The 20,515-nt window shown below is 38.3% G+C and overlaps 1 protein-coding gene across 3 annotated transcripts in view; it reads left to right on the top strand.

Moving 5' to 3' along the window:
• Window positions 1-20,515, top strand: part of PLCB4 (phospholipase C beta 4) — a 405,706-nt gene that overhangs the window by 345,281 nt on the left and 39,910 nt on the right. For all 3 annotated transcript variants that reach the window (XM_090286058.1, XM_090286056.1, XM_090286057.1), the window contains exons 24-27: window positions 216-267; window positions 7,431-7,533; window positions 9,463-9,627; window positions 11,838-12,042. In XM_090286058.1, the coding sequence (XP_090142184.1) occupies window positions 216-267; window positions 7,431-7,533; window positions 9,463-9,627; window positions 11,838-12,042 (525 nt within the window). The remainder of the gene's footprint in view (window positions 1-215; window positions 268-7,430; window positions 7,534-9,462; window positions 9,628-11,837; window positions 12,043-20,515) is intronic.

Genomic DNA, 20,515 nt, shown 5'->3' with positions numbered 1-20,515 from the left:
AAAATACATTTTATGTTTAATTTAAATGAAACACAAGGTCATTTCAACATAAAAGAGTGAGTTCTGTGCTTAAACAGACATAGTAGTACTCTGTGGTATTAAAAAAGACCTTTCAGCCTGGGACCAGTATCTGATTTTCGTTGTTTAACATCACCCCATCAGGATCTTTTTTGTCCAGGGAGATGAGATGCTAAATTATTTTTGTCTCTTGACAGATTTAGCGATGCAATTGAATCAGGGAAAATTTGAGTATAATGGATCATGCGGGTGAGTAATGTGATTTAAACTGTTGTCACCGTGTTCCAGCACTCTGTGCTACAGCCATAATGAAATTGTGTCATTTTTAATTAGGGGCTGCTGAATTTAAGCTATGTTTGAGGGATGGGATAGAAACAAATAAAATCCCTGAATAAATTGTATTTGCAAATGTGCATTCATCATCTCCAGTTTTACAGACTTTAAAAAAATATTTTATATATTTATTTTTAGAGAGGGTAAGGGAGGGAGAAAGAGAGGGAGAGAAACATTGATTGGTTGCCTCTCGCACTCCCCCAACCAGAGACCTGGTCTAGGAAGGGTCCCTGACCAGGAATCGAATGGGCAACCTTTCAGTTTGTGGGATGGTGCCCAACCCTTTGAGCTACACCCGTCAGAGCATTGGAGATTTTTTTTTTTTTTAATTTAACCACAAGTTAGGCAGTTTATCATACACACTCTGGAGTTTAACTTTCTCACTTTAAATCCAGTAGCAGAGATTTTTATAGCTGGGACAAACAGTGATCCCTGCTCATTTGGACATTAAGTAGACATTAAAGATGTGTGTTTTACCTAGGACAAGTAGAAGAATGAAGTTGCATTTAATTCAGCTAGGAAGAAAGCTTTGCCCTCTATTCATTCTTTTGTATGTCTTATCAATAGTGCTCTAAAATCCATGAACCAAGTGTAAAACAGGAAATGTGAGTTCTACTTGAATGGTAAAAGGGTAAATGAAAACGTAGAGTTAAAATTCTACAGAGATGGAAAACACTGTGTGCTATTTCCCCCCATGCATCTGTCCCCAAGCAGCACTCCAGGCAAGTCCTGTGTTGCTACTCTCAGAAAGTTCTTGGCCTCTCTGGTTGACTCTCTACTTTTTATCATTAAAAACAGCCAGTCACAATCCAATTTTTCAGCACTTGTGGGCTCAAAGTGCACACTGTCCCCTCTTCTGCCTGTCACATGGTTCTCCACCAGTGTATCTATACACAATGACAGCCTGATTGCCCAAATCACCCACCACACATAGAGCCAGGTTGTATACATTTTTTTCTGCTGTGTATTTTGAAAGAAATAAACAGTGTACACCTTAAACTAATACAATATTATATGTAAATTATGTCTCTAAAAAAGTGGAGAAATTGTAATAAAAATTATGTAGTTAAAAAAACAACTGCCCTGGCCAGTATGGCTCAGTGGGTTGGGCAGCCATACTGCAAAGGCAAAGGTCGCCAGTTTGACTCCAGTCATGACACATGCCTGGGTTGTGGGCCTGGTCCGGATGAGGGTATGCAAGAGGCAACTGATTGATGTTTCTTTTCCTCTCTGCTTCCCTCCTTTCCCCTCCCTCTAAATAAATAAATAAAATATTTCAAAAAATACATTTCAGAGTTTTTTTTAGAGCTATTTTGTTATTGAATGCGAAGTGTTCATAACCAGGAGATTGTGCATATAGATGCATATAGACTGATGGATGGACCCCCAGTGGTAGACTGAGGCCATAAGCCCCTGAGCAGCTGTGGTGTGCACATAAAAGCCCTACACTGGAGTCTGAAGCCCCAGGCTTGAGCCCCAGCTCCTCTGTGTGAAATGGCCCTGTGCAGGCATGCCAGACTCTGATCCTCAACTCAGTTTGATAAAATGAAGACAATATCACCTACCACACAGGTTTGTTGTCTGTCGACAGCTCAGGAAGGGTGAACATGAGTGTATATGAAACTACTTCATGAACTACAAATTTTGGTGCAAAAGTGATGTTTAAGAAATACTAAAGACCTTATGGTTGTTCATACCCAGAGACCAGGCAAGGATAAATGAGTGCTGATCACATGGGGCCTTTACGTTCAGGAAGGCAGCCATGGCCCTGTGGTTCATACAGACACATCAGGCCCGGCTGTGCTCCCTCCTTGGACCCTTCCCTATAGTCCAGTAAAGCCTGAGCTTCCCTTCACACCTCAGCTGCCCCACAGCTGGTACTGACAGACACTGGGAGGGCAATTGCTTCCAGGTGAAAGAGATCTCCCCAGGAGTTGTATGCTTTCATTGTGTTTCTTTTCAGGGGTTTTCCCATAGTTCTCATGCATGTGGCTATCTTTTTGTACCATTGTTAATATGTTCATAAGCCAGGATGGTGCTCCTTTAACCTGAATTCTGTGCTGTGTGTTTGCAATGTTGTGACCAAAAGCCTAAGTTCCACCAGAGGGGCAAAAATATATGATTGCTCAGTGGGGCAGCTCAACTTAAGAGGTATTGACAAGATTGTTCAATCTTGCATGCCCTCCCCTCCCCCACCCTTCTTTTTCCCCACACCCAGCCTGAAGGCACAGGGAAGAAATCTTTCTCATCTGTGAGCTTTCCTGCCCCTCAGTGACAAAGGCATCATACCTGCTAGGTACAGGTCAGCCATGCAGGACACCTTTCCACAGAGCAAAGGCATCCCAGGCCCTTGTGGATTTCATAAGTTGTCCTTGTCATTCTTCCATTCACGTGCAGGGACTTTTAAATAAGTCCTTGTGGGCTGCGCTTCTGAGCCCAACAGTGGCCTTCTGGGCCTTCTAGACCCACAGTGGCAAACGATAGCTGTTTCATATAGAACATCAGTGTGCAAAGGGCGCTTCATGTCCCTGAGCCTAGCAGCAGTAACAAGACATCAGAAACCCACCTGGGAATTCCTCTGCTCTGTGGGCCGATCTTTTGGCAGGTGACGCCAGTCAGAAAGTGTAATTTTTTCACCAGGGAAGTGACCAGTACTTTATGACAGATTCATTTTTAAAGACAGAAAAATGGATGGCATTTCTAATGAAACAACATAAAACAAATTAATTTCTCAAGCCTTTTGAGGCTTTCAGAGGTAACTGTATGATTGGTATAAAATAATATTACTTTCTTGATTCAGAGGTGCATACTTTTTCTATAACTTTCTCAAACTGAAAGTGTTTTAAAATCTGTGGCATCTTAGAGTTATAATTAGCAGCCATTTTTCTTTCTTGCCGGTAAATAAAATAATGGAATGTTGAATAACTGATGTCATCTTTGGGGTGATCAAATAAAATAGAATATACTTCCTTATGATCCCATTCTATGATTCTATGGCTCCTGAAGGCCCTCCTTGTCTCCCTCCCTGGTCTTTGCAGGCTCTACAAAGTTCACAGGTAATCCTCGGATCCCTCCACTTACCATTGACTTTGGCCTATACCCACAGACCTGTGCCAAATTCATTTCCTGTGCCAAAAAAACATCAGGCAGTGCCAGCTACATGGTTTTCAGGGCTTGATGTAAAATGAAAATAACGAGCTCCTTGTTCGCAAATTATTTTTAAAATTTTAAGACAGTGGCTGCAGAGCATTAAACCAAACATGGAGCCCTTTAAAGTCCAGGGCCCTATGCAGCTGCACAGATCCCATACCCATAAGGTGCCACTGGGCTCCAGCTGCAGCTTCCCCATCAATGCCCAGGGTCCCTGGACCTTCACAGGGCTGTGAGTAGCAGCCTCTGCCACATCTGCAGGTGGCCTCAGGCCCAGAACAGAATCCTTCAAGACAGCTGAATAAGTATCAGCCCCAAGCCAGGGCTTACCGCATAGTCCTGGCCAACTCCTTCATGTTCTCTTTCATTTTGTACGTATATAAAATGAACACATTAAACTGAAGGCTGCCTGCTTTGGAGAACTGGGTTTAAGTTTCTTGCCCTTTTCCCCTGGCATTTGTTACTTTGGATCAACTTACTCTTTCACAGATTAGGTTTTTTAAAGCAGATCTGAAAGCAGGATATGAGAAAGAATGTTTTTGGCACTAAGTATCATCATCACATTTCTTTGGTTTTGGTGAGAAGTGGCTCCTGGCCCTTAAAGAAAGGACTGCAGAGCATGGGGAATGCTGAGTCTCTGGACAGCCACTGCCCAAGGAGATTGTGGACTGAAAGGATAACTATAGTCCTCTGTCAGAGTCCTCACCTTTACTGGGAAGCAGAATGCATTGTTTCACACAACCAGAATCCAAATGCTGCCCCTCTTGTGAAAGGCAGAATCATCATCTTTTAAGCTCCCCCACAGCTGGTGTCTGTTACTTTGCCAGACAAAGCTGGTAAGCTTCCCTCCAAAAAAATGTACGTAGCATTGTAGTTACTCATCTACTTTCCTTCCCAAGTCTGGCTTCTGTTGGGTCGTCATATTCTCCAGTGGCTAACACTAGCCACAGTTACAGGTCCAAACCTAAAACTCTGAGTATATAGAAAACATTCTCCTGTTTACCTTTAGGGAGCTTTCCTATTAGTATTTTGGGCTGCATTCTCTTGGAGAGAAAGATTAAAGATTAAATCATCTTTAATGTTTGAATGATCCTATAAACTCTGTACCCTTGATTTAAAAAATCAGTGTTATTCCTTAAAAGTTCTTTATGGATTATATCCAAATTGAATGTGGGTTATTTTTTAATACTTTTTGTTCAGACTTAGAAGATAGCAAAGAACAACTTTGTAAAAACCAATGGACATGACTTTAAACTTTTCTTTAAGGAAAAGTAGCATGACTCGGGATCCCTTTCTGATTATGTTTTAAAAGTAGTAAATTTGACATCAATTAGAGTTAAAAGCAGTAAAGCTTATGTTGCTAAGGAGTATGAAACATTCGATCCCCCCAATTTTGATTCTTTTATGTTTAAAAGAAAGCCTACTGTTCTGGAAGCCCTTGTTTTCCTTTACATACTGCTCAGATAAGTGTGGACTTTTCTTATCCTTTTGTCCTTTCTAACAAGTAAATATGTATCCGGAGAGGAAGTTTTGACACAAGTTTCAGGGAAGTTACGGATTCTGGCTGAGCTGGGATTTTGTGACCAGTGGTCATAAAGGGCAGACATTGTATATTTGGGGTCAATTTCAAAACATTTTCATCACTTCAAAAAGAAAACTCATACCTTTAGCTATCACCTCCCAGCCTTAAGCAACCACTAATCTATTGTTTATCTCTATATATTTGCCTATTCTGTACATTTCATATAAATTAATTTGTATAATTATGTGGTCTTTTGTAACTGGCTTCTTTCACTTAACATGATGTTTTCAAGGTTCACCCATGTTGTAGCATAAATTCATTAATTTTTGTTGTTAAATAATTTTCCATTGTATGAATATAGTACCACATATTGTATATCTATTCATCTATTGATGGACATTTGTATTGTTTCTATCTTTTCATTATTATGAATAATGCTGCTATAATATTAACATACAAGTTTTTCTGTAGGCATATATTTTTATTTTTCTTGGATATATTCTAAGAGTAGAATTGCTGGGTCATATGGTGACTCTGTGTTTAACTGTTTGGGAACTGCCAGACTATTTTCCAAGGTGGCTGCATCATTTTATATTCCCACAAGCAATTTCTCCACTTCTTCATCAACACTATTATCTGACTTTTTTTTTATTATTATAGTCATCCTAATGTGCACGCAGTGGCATCTCATTGTGGTTTTGATTCTTATTTCGCTGATGACTAATAATATTAAGCATCTTCTCATGTATTTATTGGCCATTAATATCTCTTATTTGGCATCTCTTCCTTGGAGAAATGTCTATTCAGATCATATGCCCATTTTTAACTGGGTTATTCATTCCTCTTATATTCTAGTTATACATTTCTTACCAGATATATGATCTGTAAATATTTTCTCCCATTCTGTTTCTTGTCTTTTCACTGTCTTTCTAGTGTATTCTTTGAAGTGCAAAACTTTTTATGATGCTGTTGTTTATCTATTTTTTTCTCTTGTTGTTTGTGTTTTTGGTGTTATGCCTAAGAATCCATTGCCAAATCCAAAGATTTATCCCTATGTTTTCTTTTAAGAGTTATATATTTTTGGCTCTTACGTATAGGTTTTTGATCCAATTAGAATTAATTTTTGTATATGATATGAGGAAGAGGTTCAATTTTATATTTTATTTTTACGTGTAGCTATCCAGTTGTCCCAGCACTGTTTGTTTAAAAGACCCTTCTCTCATTGAATAATGTTGGCATTCTTGTCAAAAGTCAATTAATCATGGATAGATGTGTAAATTTATATCTGAACTCACAACTCTATCTCACTGATTTATATGTGTATCCCTATGCCAGTTCTACAGTATCTTGATTACTGATGCTTTGTAGAAAGTTTTGAAATTGAAAAGTATGTGACCTTCAACTCTGTTTCTTGTTCAAGATTGTTTTGGCTACTCATGGTCCTTGAGTTTCCTATGAATTTTAGGATCAGCTTGTCAATTTCTACAAAGAAGCCAGCTGGGATTTTGATATGAGTCGCATTGATTCTATATATCAATTTGGGGGAAAGTGCCATCTCAACAATATTAACTCTTCGGATTCATGAACAGAAAATGTTTTTCCATATATTTAGATTCTCTTTCTTCCAACAATGTTTTATAGTTTCCAAAGTATATGCACTTATTTTGTTAAATTAATTTCTAAGTATTTTATTCTTTTGGGGTGCTATTATAAATGAAATGTTCTTAATTTCAATTGTGGATTGTTCACTGCTGTTGTATAGAAATACAGTTGACTGTCATATGTTGATTTTGTAACCTGCAACCTTGCTAAACTCATTTACTAGTTCTGGTTGTTTTATCATTAGCCTAGACAACAACTCACAATAATATTAGTGGCACCTGTGACTCTGACACCAATTTAAATCACAGATATTTTATAACATTACTATTGTTATAGAGCTCTCAAATTATTCTTATGCATAGCAGTACTTTGAAATTATGGTATCAAACTTTCCATTAGATCTCATAATTTAATACATTAGTTAAAACACAGTAAAGAAGTAGAATATCACATATTTTCTAATTTTTATAACTGTAGCTTATATAATTGGTTTTTCATTGTTATTCTTTATATTTTCATTGTGAATGTAAGAGCACGTATCTCAAGAGGTCCATGGCATAAACAAGTTCAAGAGAAAATGGCGGTATCAGCAAGACCTAGATGTCCCCAAACCTAGTATCTAGAGAGCATCGCTCTTCATTGCCCCTCCTCAGGATTATCTGTAGGCAGGGTCCACTGCCTAAAAGCCTAGCTCCTAAGTTATAGATGGGGAAAAGGATGTATTTAGTGTCCTGAAGAGTTAATGTTTTCATCTTTGTAAAAGCAGCTAATGAAATAAATTCTTTCTATGCTTTTGTCCCACCAGGTACCTTCTCAAACCAGATTTCATGAGACGGCCCGATCGAACATTTGATCCTTTCTCTGAAACTCCCGTTGACGGGGTTATTGCAGCCACTTGCTCAGTGCAGGTAAGGCCCCTGCTCTTCACGGAATAGTGTAAATGTGTGGGAAGATGGTCCTCGAAAAGTATGAAGAAATCACAATTAAAATGTTTGTTGTCAAGAGACAAGATCCATGTGTTGCTCTCAACTTTGACTTAAAATTCCTCCTTTTTTTTTTTTTAAGAGATACGTTTTTTTTACTAATAAAATTATCAGTTACTTTTAGTGGAAGACACCAGATCAAAAGAAGCACCTACTAAAGGATATGAAGCAACAGGAACTCTCATTCATTGTTGGAGTAAATGCAAAATGGAATCCAAAACTTTGGAGGGCAGTTTGGCAATTCCTTGCAAAATTAAACATATTCTTATCATATGACCCAGCAATCACACTCCTTGGTATTTACTGAAATGTACTGAAAACTGTGTACACAAAAATCTACACAGAGGTGTCTGTAGCAACTTAATTTGTAATTGCCAAAATTTGGAAGCAATCAAGATATCCCTTAGTAGGTGAATGAATAAATAAACTTGCACATCCAGGCAATGGAGTATTAATCAGTGCTGAAAGGACATGAGCTATTCTGTCATGAAAACACATGGAGGAAACAAATGCACATTACTAAAGGGAAAAAAGCCAATGTGAAAAGTCTACATACTCCATGATTTCAACTCTATGACATCCTGAAAAAGACAATACAATGAACACAGTAAAAAGATCAGTGGTTGCCGTGTGCTGAGGGACAGGGGGAGAGGAATGGGTGGAGCACAGGATTTTAGGGCAGTGGAACTATTTTATATGATACTACAGTGGCAGAACATGTCATTCTACATTTGATCAAATCCATGGGATATATATTATGAAGAGTGAAGTCTAATGTAAACTATGGACTTTAGGTGATAATGATTTGTCAATGTAGGTTTATTGATGCAACAAATGTACCATTCTGGTGAGAGATGTCCATAATGTGGGAGACCGTGTGTGCCAGGACAGGAGGTATATGCAAGTTCTCTGTACTTTGTGCTCAATTTTGCTAAATTGAACATAAAACTGCTCTAAAAATAAGGTTTATTAATGAAGAAATACTCGCAATATGATCCCATTCATACAAAATTCTAGAAAATGCAAACTAAGGTACAGTGATAGAAAGTAAATCAGTGGCTTCCAGTAGACAGAAGCGAGGAGGAGAGCAAATACATGAAGGCACAGAGAAATTTGGGGAGTAATGGCAATGTGTGTTGTCTTCATTGTGGTAATAGCTTCACAGATGTGCTCTTATGTCAAAACCAATTTCATTGTGTACTTTAAACATGTACAGTTTATTGTATGCCAATTATACCTCAAAAAACTGTTTCAAAATTATTAGCTAGTAGATAATAGGAAAAAACTGATAAATGGCTATGCCGTTTGAGAAGTAAATGAAACATAGTCTTTTAATAGCTTTGTAATAGATAGAATTTAATGCTGGTCTTTATAAATGTATAATACATAGCTGACTGGTGTTAATATCAGTAAAGAATAACAGGCAAATTTTAACATTGCTTTTTTTTCTTTGTGTGGCTTTTCAAAACTTTGAAAAGAATTCAGTAGAAGTATGGTATGGCAGAATTTTGGAGCTGTGAAGTTATCCTAGGGCATGTTTGAACCTCTCACTTCATTTCATAGGTGTGGGCACTTAGATGAAATGAAGATACTTGGGCACTATTTCTTCGTATTATGTAATTTGTATGTATTTCCCTTGTTCTTTTGCTAGACAGTTTTCAAGAGTAGAACCTCTGCCTAGAATACTTTTTTGCATAGTCACTCAATAACATTTTAGTTTAATAAGGAGTGAAGCCGATGTTAACATAGATAATAAAAACTTCAAAAGACAAAAAGACAAATTCTTACTTCCTGTTTATTCTTCATTACTGGTAATTACACGGACTTGACTTCTCTCTTATCCTATTGCTGCAGGTCATATCAGGTCAATTCTTATCAGATAAGAAAATCGGCACATACGTAGAAGTGGACATGTATGGATTGCCCACAGACACTATACGTAAGGAATTCCGAACTCGCATGGTGATGAACAATGGACTCAATCCAGTTTATAATGAAGAATCATTTGTATTTCGGAAGGTAGGACATTTTCAGTGTATCAGAGTCACTCTGCTATCTTGGGAGCCATGTTTTTATGCATAGAAACTACACAATATAAGGGACAGTTATTCAACCCAAAATGTCTTCCTTTTTCCTTCTTCTAATGGGCAAGTGTTGTAGCTATCTTATGATCATTGTTTCTGTTCGTTCCTGTTTCTTATTTTTGGCTTTTCTCTTCTTTTTGGAGAAGCCCATCTCCTATGTGGCAAGGCCTGAGGCCCAGGTGTGCAGTCTACTTAGAATATATCCTTGCCTAGTGGACACCACCATACCTGAGAGAATTCTTCCCTGCCCTAGCAGCAGTTGGTAGCTTGCACTGTTCCTTAAGCTGTTTTGTTACAATTAAGGCCACTAAATGTCTTCAAATGCATCAGTTAATATTGCCCTCTGCCTTCAGAAAGTATGATGCCTGCTGCTACCTGCAGGTTCTGTGCTTCATGTGCTATGTTTGGTATTCTGGATTTTTTTTTCTCCATTACTGTAATTTGATCCTGAAAACAATCACTGTCATTCTCTCAAATGATTCTGTTTTTAATCTTGTAATTATTTTTCACTTTGTCTCTCTTTTTCAGTTGAAAATTCTTTCATTGACTGTGTTGTCTCCAAGAATGTCTGCTTTTGTCTTTCACTCTTTCTGTTTCTTGAGCAAAATGGTCTCTTATTTCTTCTTAGACACAGGTTTTCCAGATGTTTCTGCTGCATTTGTGTGTCATGCAACACAGATGATCAGCGTCTTATCTTAACAAATAGGGATTATTCACTTTAGAAGGAGACTAACTAATTTATAGAAACCAGTTTAGGGGGGATCGATGCCGGGACAATGAAACAGGTTATTTTGAAATTTAGGTTCACCCTGTGATGTGAATAGCATTATCATGCAAACCCCCATTGTCACCTGCTCTACTGCTGTCAGAGTGAGGTGTAAATTGCATACACACCTGTGATTTCTTTCTTTCTTCCAGGTTTTTCCAGTTTATTATAGCTGAATCTGTTGTCCATTTGGCCAGTGTTCTTTGTAATAATGAATAATCCTGACACACATTTCTAGAAATTCAGAACTGCAGAGATTCTTAGTTTTTATGAGTAAGGAAATACCGAACTTGGTTTTTGTGTAACACTACTGGCCCAAGAAACAGATGCCAATTCTGGATCCTATACTCTTCTTCAGAAATTAAATTGCCTATCACTGATATCAAGCACTTTAATTGTTTCCTTTTTTGTTGTTACTGTTTTTGTACTTTGCAGTAATCTCACAAGGTAATAAACCTCCATTCATCCTGTGAAGAACAATAGAGTGACTGAAGTTGGCTGAATTTTAGCTTTTTGCCTTTTCATTTTATTGAATTATAAACTCTAGGCATAAATATAGCCAATCAATATATCCTCTGGCTTTAGACTCAAGTCAGCCAAGATGTCCTGGATTGCTCTTAGCCAATGAAAAGGCACTCTTGATTAACAACTTTAAAAACATTGGATTTTCTTTTGTCTTGTTCTTGTTTCTGTTTTATATCTGAATAGGGTTTCTGCTATCTGAGCTCAGGTTTTAGGTTCATTTATTCAGTTTGGGAATGGCAAGAGTAAATGTCTTGTTAATATGATAATATTTCTAGCTGTCCCATCTTACTCTATTGAATATCCCAAAATATGTTAAAAATTGAAGAGTGCAAGAAAAAGGGAGAATCCAAATTTATGTATAAATTAGCTTTTATACATAAAGCTTTTCTTCAAAAATGTTTTCTACATTCTTAAAAAACACTCAGAACTAGCAGCCTAGGTAGCAGACAGACCACAGAATTAGATATCAGGAGCCCCGACTGCCAGGCCCAATTGCTGCTAACTATCTCTGAGATTAAGGAAGGTCACTTTGTTTCGCAGGCTCTCCTTTTGCTTATCCATTTCATGGGTGGGCACTGGGAAAGATGACAAAGGCTGGGCTAGTGACCTTTCGCATGCATTCCATCTAAAATTTTCAGTGAGATGATTTCCAGGAAACCTGTGCAATTGCCTTTCTCAATGGCTTGGGCATTGTTTATACAGTATACTTTAGGAATGTAAATTGAGCATTTGGCCTACTTTCAACCAGAAAGGAGCATTTAAGAGCAATGTGGATATGACCCAGATTTCTAGAGTCATGGTTGTTGGGAGCTGCTTTCCAAAACTCAGTAAAAAGTACCATTCTTTGTTTGCAGGTAATCCTTCCTGACCTGGCAGTGTTGAGAATAGCAGTGTATGATGACAACAACAAGCTCATTGGCCAAAGGATTCTCCCACTGGATGGTCTCCAAGCCGGCTATCGACACATTTCCCTTCGAAATGAGGGAAATAAACCATTATCACTGCCAACAATTTTCTGCAATATTGTTCTTAAAACATATGTGCCTGATGGATTTGGAGGTGAGTTAAACATTTGGATACAGAATTACACACACACACACACACACACACACACACACACACACACACACACACATATATATCGTCGTCGTCGTCGGCAGCCGTCCGTCTCGAGAGACGATGGTGTAGCTTCTTAAGAGTCTATCTGCACCGCCAAGAATGGCTGTGCAGTCCGACTCGGGAGTGACACGGTATCTGTCTCCTCCCGTGTTGAATCGACATCTTGCGATGACGCTGGAGTGTCCTCTCCAGTGAAGCTGAAGCTACAGAGCCTGGGGCAGGGTGATATGGAGGGTCTGCTGTTGCCCATGCAGCAGACCCCCCCTCTCTTCGCAGCTGAAGGGTCCAAGGGAAAGACGGAGTCAATACAGCTTGGCTTCAGGTGCGCCGCAGGAGTTGCCGGTGTTGACTACAACGTCAAACCGCCTTAGGGACTCTGGCTCCAGATTTTCTGTCGGGGTTTACTCCCTTAGCCTTTCCCCTGAAGAGGTATGCCGCAAGGCAGCGGAGGTTTTTTGGAGTCAGAGTTTTCCTTCTCTGACATATATATATATATATATATATATATATATATATATATATATATATATATATATAATATAGATAATATATATACATTATATATTATATACGTATATGTGCTCCAGAGTTCCCAAGATTATAAAATATGTCACCAATGCCTTAAGAAAAAGTCTGTTCCTCTAGTGCTGCCATCCCTTATAGCTTCAAAGAAACCAAGGTTAACTGGCACCGTCAGAGTTCATACTAAGAAATAAAAGGGCAAGGTTAGATAATTTTTAAGATTCTTTCTTACTTTTTAAGATTTTGTTGATTATGTTGTTACAGTAGTCCCAATTTTTCCCTTTTGCTCCCCTCCACCCAGTATCCCCCTTCCCTCCAACAATCCCACCCCCCCATAGTTCATGTCCATGGGTCATGCATATAAGTTCTTTGGCTTTACCCTTTCCCCTTGTCTATTTTGTACCAACCAATTATGCTTCATGATCCCTGTACCATTTCCCCATTTCTCCCCCTTTCCCCTCCCAGCTGATAACTCTCCAAATGATTCTGCTCCAATTCAGGTTTGCTCAGTTGGGTTTTGTTTTTATTTTTTAGATTCAGTTGTTGATAGTTGTGAGTTTGTTGTCATTTTAATGTTCATAATTTTGACCTCCATTTTCTTAAGTAAGTCCCTTTGATACTTCATATAATAATAACTTTGTGATGATGAACTTTTTAAACTTTATATTGTCTAGGAAGCACTTCATCTGCCCTTCCATTCTAAATGATAGCTTTGCTGGATAGAGTAATCTTGGTTGTAGGCCCTTGGACTTTACCACTTTGAATACTTCTTGCCAGTCCCTTCCTGCATGCGAAGTTTCTTTTGAGAAATCAGCTGATAGTCTTATAGGCACCCCTTTGTAGGTAACTCTCTGCTTTTCTCTTGCTGCTTTTAAGATTTCTCTTTATCTTTCACCTTTGGCATTTTAATTATGATGTGTCTTGGTGTGATCCTCCTTGGGTCTAGGCTTGTTTGGGACTCTCTGTGCTTCCTGGACTTGTATGTCTATTTCCTTCACCAAATTTGGGAAGTTTTCCTTCATTATTTTTTCATTTAAGCTTTCAATTTCTTGTTCTTCCTCTTCTCCTTCTGGCACCCCTATGATGTTGGTATGTTTAAAATTGTCTCAGAGGTTCCTAAGCCTCTCCTCGTATTTTTCAATTCTTGTTTCCTCCTTCTGTACTGGCTGACTGTTTTTTTTCTTCTTCCTTATGTTCCAAATCATTCATTTGAACCCCAGTTTCCTTCCCTTCACCATTGGTTTTGTGTGGACTTTCCTTCGTTTCATTTAGCATAGCCTTCACTTCTTCCCTTATGTTGTTTGCCATACTCAAGCATATCTGTCAAGCCTGTGAACATCTTTTTCACCAGTGTTTTGAACTCTATGTCTGTTATGTTGGCTATCTCCTGGTTGCTTAGTTCTCCTACTGGAATCTTGATCTGTTCTCCTTTTTGGGCCATACTTCTCTGTCTCCTAATCTTGACAGGCTCCTATGTTTGTTTGCCTCTGTGTCTTAGGTAGAGCTGTCACATCTATTATGTTGTATGGGGTGGAGCCTTAGTTATTCTTCAGTACAGGGTGACCCATTTCACCACGTTGTGGTGCTGTATGTGGGGGAGGGGTCTGAGAGGGAACAATGCCACTTGCTCATCACTTACCCCTTTTCCAGGCACTTCTCCCAATTCCATATGAGACTGGCACCTCTCTAGCTGTTGCCCTGGCCATCATTCCCAGAGTGGGTGGGTCTCCAGACATTCTAGGATCATGGGCGCCCTTTAAACAAGCAGACTCTACTGAAATACTGACAGTTTCTCCCTCCACCCCAGCCTCCACTGGTTTGCACAGTCAGAAGCAATGAGGCTTTATTTTCCCTAATGCTGGGACCATGAGCTGCGAGGTCTGGTCAGGAACTGGGACCACTCCCCAGGTGTCCCTCCCTGCTTTTTAAAACATGTGACTGTGCTTTCCACTGGCCTGCCACTGCCGCAGCTGCTACCACCACCACACCACGTCCTCTCTGCCCAAGCTCCGCCCCTCCTACCTGTCTGGATGAGTATTTCTTCTTTATATCCTTGTTTGTTGGACTTCCATGCAGTCTGACTTTCTGGAACTTCTGCTTGTCTCTAGTTTTGAGGTAGTTGTATTCACTCTTAGTTGTGGAGGGAGACACAGCGTGTCTGTCTAAGCCTCCATCTTGGCCAGAAGTCTCTCTTTCTCATTTTAAAATACTATAATTCTATGTTGTTGATCCATTTTTTCAAATGTGTTTGTTAAGGGTATACTTTAAATTGGGGGGGGGGACATAATATGGAAACTTTGATATTAACTGGTATCATTAAAAGGTTTAAATTGAACTCATCTATAAACATGCCTTGATTTTGTTTCAAATCCACAAGCAAGTTCAATTTCCCAAAAACATTCTAGAGTCATCAGTTCACAGACCACCTTTGGCTTTGTTAAGATACTCGGTGGGAGGAATCTAAAGCTGGTCCAAGTCATAGGATTTTTCTTAAACCTAAACATATTAACTTTTTACAATCCCCAACTAAGCCAAGAACATTAAATGGAAACAGATTTTCAGAATTCTCAGAGCCTGTTCAAGCATAAGGATGTGGTATAGCAGAGTGTTTGCATCAAATTAACCAGCAGTTCAAATGCCAACTGTACTACTGGCCCTGCATCCTGGGATAGTGACATAACCTCTCGAATTCCCCATTTCCCCACCTGGGAAGTGGAGGCATTAGTACTACCTGCCTCATAGCATTCTGTGGGGTGCTCATCATTACAAATATGTCATAGCCAGGCTCAAAAATACGCATTTTTTCCTGCTCGTATATGTGGCTATAAATATAGCTGTGATTTCTATAATGCACTGAAACACATCACAATTTGGCTTGGGGAATTGGGGGTTATTTTGTGGTTTGTTTGTAATAATGCATGCTGCTCTGGAGGGCAGATTTTCTGCAACTAGTTCTCAACTTGAACAACCTAATTCCTGGTTCAAAAAGCCAGAGGATTTTTCAGTCACAAAGTTCAGAGTGAAGACTCCTTCTTTCCTCCTTCCCTTGAGTTTTTCATTAAAAACAAAACAAAAATGAAGCTGATTAGAAGCTACTACATACAGTAGAAGATATAAGAGAGATAAAAAAAATAAGGCTGGGAGAGGGTGCTGTGGGCCAGGTAATGGATCAGAAAAGAGACAAGAGTCCTAAGTGTGCATTTAGAAGCATGTGATAGTCACAAGGCATCAGCAAATGAATTAAATCATGTTCGACATACTTGAGCATAGAAGGTAGGCAGTGCATGATACCTGATATGTTTTAGAAATAGTCGTATAAACAAATATGGTGGAAGGCTTCAAAATGTTGCCTCTGTATGGGTTACTTTTCAAATGAAACTTCAAAATTCATTCCAGGGAAATGTGCCACTTGAATAGAAAAGGGAAAAAATAGTTTGTTTGAATTCCTACTTTGTGTCAAGCATTTTATATAAATAGAGTACAGAAATGTGAAATTGTTTAGAATGGATGTGGACATATGCAGGGACATGCTGAAGAAATCTGTGTTTATAATATAACTTATTACCAGTGCCAATAATTACGTAAGTATTGATCCAAATTAATCTCTTTAAAAATAGTCCTGTAAACATCTTTTCTAACATATTACTGAAGTCACTTTTCATAAACATTTGAAATTTCTTTACTGTGATAGGATTCTGCTATTAATGTCTTAACCTCAGATTTGATATTCAAAGACCATTTATTCAGAATACCTGGTCATCACTTTTATATGTAAGGAAACTGAGGGCAGATTTTATAAGGCTTAATGATCTTACCTGAAAATAACAAAATAAGAAGACATTCTGATCTTTATAGCATATTAATTTATACAATGTGTGTATATTTCCACATCTTGATTTATACAGTGTGTTTATATTTCCACATTCAGGAAATCTGTTGAGTTCCTAATCCTAAAAACATTGATTTTCCTCGATACAATAGGAAAAATTTCAAAATGAAAATATGTAGCATCACACTCCAGCATTTTCTAGGGAAAAAAGAAAGAAAAGTTGTCAATATACTTCATCAAATTTTTATTTGGCTAAAGAAAGATAATATGGATTCATTCATTCCACAAATATGTTAAGCAGGTTTTATTCTGGAAAAGGCAAAATAGCTAAAATATGTATTCTCAATCATTTCCTGAAGATGGATGAAATTTTTGAGGTGGATTTATTGCACTAAGGACTGTGCATATTAAAAGTTTTAGTTTCTGATTGTCAAATAACATGAGCAGTGTATGAGATATAACTTTTGCTAATACTTATTTAATAAGTAAAAATGGTATTTCATTGCTGTATTTATTTAAAATATTTCTTCAGAGGAAAAGATATATTCAGCAATTATTAGTACCTGTTCAATGATTGGCCTAGCTAAGAGATGTAAAGTTGTAAAAGTTGTGTGCATTTACCCTCAAGAATTTTTCAACATTGTACATATACATATACATAAGCAGGTATATGCATATATGAGGAGGGACCCAAGAAACCCAGAATTATCTTCTGGAGAGTGAGTCCCTTGTAGTATAGGCTCCCCCTGCTAGGTGAATATTCTAGGAACCCGTCTGTACCAGTATACCAGCTGGCATTGTTGTGAGAGGCTGTGTTTGGCTTCAGTGATTTTTTTTTTTTTTTTTTGAAGGCTCTTTCAATACATTTGCCCATTTCATGCTGGGAGATTTATGAGCACACCTGCCCACACTGCACTGAGTATTCAGTAGTTTTTTACTTCAAACGAGACGACCCCAGTGCCCCGCCCTCCCTATTCACCCTTTCTTACCCCAAGCAACTTTTTTTTTTGTTCCCTGGATAAAAAAGTCCTCAAATGGAAATGTTTTGCCAATGTGGAAGAGGTGAAAGAAAAAACAGCACAAGCACTAAAAGACATCAAAATCGACATTTTCAAAACTGTTTTGAGCAGCCAGAAATAACATCTTGATAGGTGTATTGCATCAAATGGAGAGTACTTTGAAGGTAACTGAAGTTTAAACATGTAAAAATAAATACACAGTATTTTATAAATAAATTCCAGCTTTTTCAGGGGTCCCCCCATGTACATTAATAAGTGTAATCTATTATATAGGTACACAAAGTGTAGTAAGGCAGAGAATGTCTGGAGCATTGAATTAAGGGGTGATTAACCAGAGTGGGGTTGAGGGGAACTTCAGTAGCTGTTTGGACCTTGAAAAATGACTAATATGTCACAGTGAAGAGGTCGACTTGATATCTCTCCAGACAAGGAAGCCCTCCATAAGGAAAGCACTGGACTTACATATGCATTCTGAGGAAGCTGAATTAGAAAGTATTTGGTGCTAAAACTGAAAAGTTCTGATTCATGTCTAAGAATACATCCTCAAAAATTAGTGTCACTCAGCAAGAGGAGTATGCTATTCCTGTTGAATAATTTTGGCTCCTTAAGGAAAATATTCACATTTTCAGTGCATTAAGTAATTTGGTAGATTATAGTTTATCAGTTTTTAGGTGGAACGGTTAGTCCACAATCACTTCAAAGTTTAGATCCAGTTATAAAAGAAAGACCCCTTAGCCTGACCAACCTAAATAAGTCCCAACTTTTATTGTTCACCAAGCACTTAACCTAGGAATTACTTATTACTTTAATCAGATTGTTAAAAGCAAACAAATTTCTAAAAATTCATCCTGTATTGTCATGCAGCATTATTTATATTTAAAAAAAAATACAACCTAAGTCCATCAATAAAATATGGGTAAATAGGTTATAAATAGAAATATGTTAATTAATATGCATTAATTAAAAGTAATAACTTGGATTTCAGTGTTTAGAAGAGGATAACAATGATACATTGCTGAGAGAAAAAGGGAATTGCAAAACAATCTTATTATTATTTACAAAGATCCTTAACTGTTTACATGTGCACATAAAGTGCATAGAAAAAATACTGGAAGGATACATACCCAATATTAATAGTAGTTACTCTTTGAGAGTGGAGGGATTAGTGGGGCTTGCTGGATACTTTCTGGACAGACCTCTGGTACTCTATAGGGCTCACTACTATCCATGGTTTCAGGCATTCACAGGTGGTCATGGAAAATATCCCCCACAGATAAGGGAGGACTACTGTAGTTTTGTTTCCCTAAGCAGCTTAGAAGTAAACTATCTGAACTGAAGAGCAGAAATGAAGTGTATTAATTATCATAAACTTTGATGTGGTAAAAATGGTAACATTTAGAAGAGAGATGAATAGGGATAATTCATGAAACCTCAGTTTAATTTTTTTAATATTAGTTTTCTACTGAACATAAAATTAAGCAGTTATCTTGTTTACCCCACCACCAGTCATACACAAAACAAAAGTACTGGGTTGAGAGCTAAGGTAAAATAAAAAAGAAAATACAGTGAACCTCGCAGTACTGGAGCTGTCTTTGCTGCTTTATCTGTAGGTTCCAACGCCACCCACGGAGGCACTTACCCATCGCAGCATCTCTATCCCTGTTAGCCATCTAGCCATCCCTGTTGGTGGCAGGAAACAGTTCCAAAGCTGATGACAATTAAATGAGTGTCAGTATTTTTCTTTTCCCACCCACTGTTACTTTTGATGGGTTTTGTACTTTGTATTTCTCTTATTATTATTGAGTGGGAGGGAGGTAAGCAAATAAGGGTAGATGCTATGCTTCAAGAATGTAGGGAGCATCAGCGTTCTATTTAAATGAGCACTTTGTTCCTTGAGCAGTACTTGTCACTGCTTCCATAACTATAGATTTTGTCTCCTCTTCTGCAACTAGACTATTTTATATAAGCAGAAGTGAAGTGGCCCCATGCTCTTGTTTGTGCAGCTCTCCTTTCTGCCTCTCTGTGACTAAAGATACATCACAGTGGGAAGTGGGGGGTTCTTTTCCTCTCTCTCCAGCATCTTCACAGGGTTGCTTCCCAACCCCCTTGCAAAGATAGTTGTCCATTTCTTACATCAGATAGTCCCAGAGGAGGAGCCTCCTAAATTAAAATGTCGTTCTTAGGGTATGAGCTCAGGATTTTCTGGTACAGTTTCAAATTTTGTCCTCTCCTTCATCGATGCTAAGGACTTATTCTCTCTATTAAATATCTGTTGAAAAACCAGTTCCCATAGCAGTGATATCCATTTTTCTGGCCTCTGCTGAACTATAGGGAATATTAGTAAGCATGCAAAGAAAATAAAGCTCCCAGGATGGATTGTGGTGAAATACACCAGGAATTACTAGGCGACGTGAATTAAAACAGGATCCTCATTACGTAGTTCCTTGAGATATACTGTGGAGCCCGAGGAAAAGGGGACACATGAGCATTCCTGGTCCTTTCTGAGTACAGGATCCTTTTGCCCCTGAGCACCTACTGTATCTTCTGGCATTCTAGGAAATGTGGTTTGGGGAGTACTTAAATCATTTGGTAGAAGCTAAAAGAGCTAATCCAAATTCATAGTTATGAGATTTGTTCATCTTGATGAGCATCACTTTGCAGCTTTGCAGCCAGGAGAGGAACATATATTCCTCTGCTGCCTGTATCTTTTGATGAGATAGAAAGATGAGTGAGGAACAGAAGGGGAGCTGGGCCAGGACCAAGCACATGGGGGAGGCAGGTCCTAGGTGCCACCACTAAGGACCCAAATCAAATGCCTTGCAAAGCAGTGATTAGACAAACAAGCAAACAAACAAAAAACTGGAGTTCTCCTGAAAACCTACAAGTATCTAAAGTTTGTACTAAGGAATCTCTGTCTTCTTTTTAGTTCTTGGGGAAGTAATGAAGGATGGGCAGGAGAGAGGAAGGGGGAAACCCTATACATGGAAAATCTTTACCAGAAAATGGCACTAAACTCCCAAATAGACAGTATTTTTTTTAAAAA

This window comes from Furipterus horrens, unplaced genomic scaffold (assembly GCF_987537825.1).
Source record: "Furipterus horrens unplaced genomic scaffold, mFurHor1.1.pri manual_scaffold_8, whole genome shotgun sequence".
Classification (NCBI taxonomy): Eukaryota; Metazoa; Chordata; class Mammalia; order Chiroptera; family Furipteridae; genus Furipterus; species Furipterus horrens.
The sequence above is the reverse complement of the archived record's forward strand: the minus strand, read 5'-3'. Positions and strand labels throughout refer to the sequence as shown.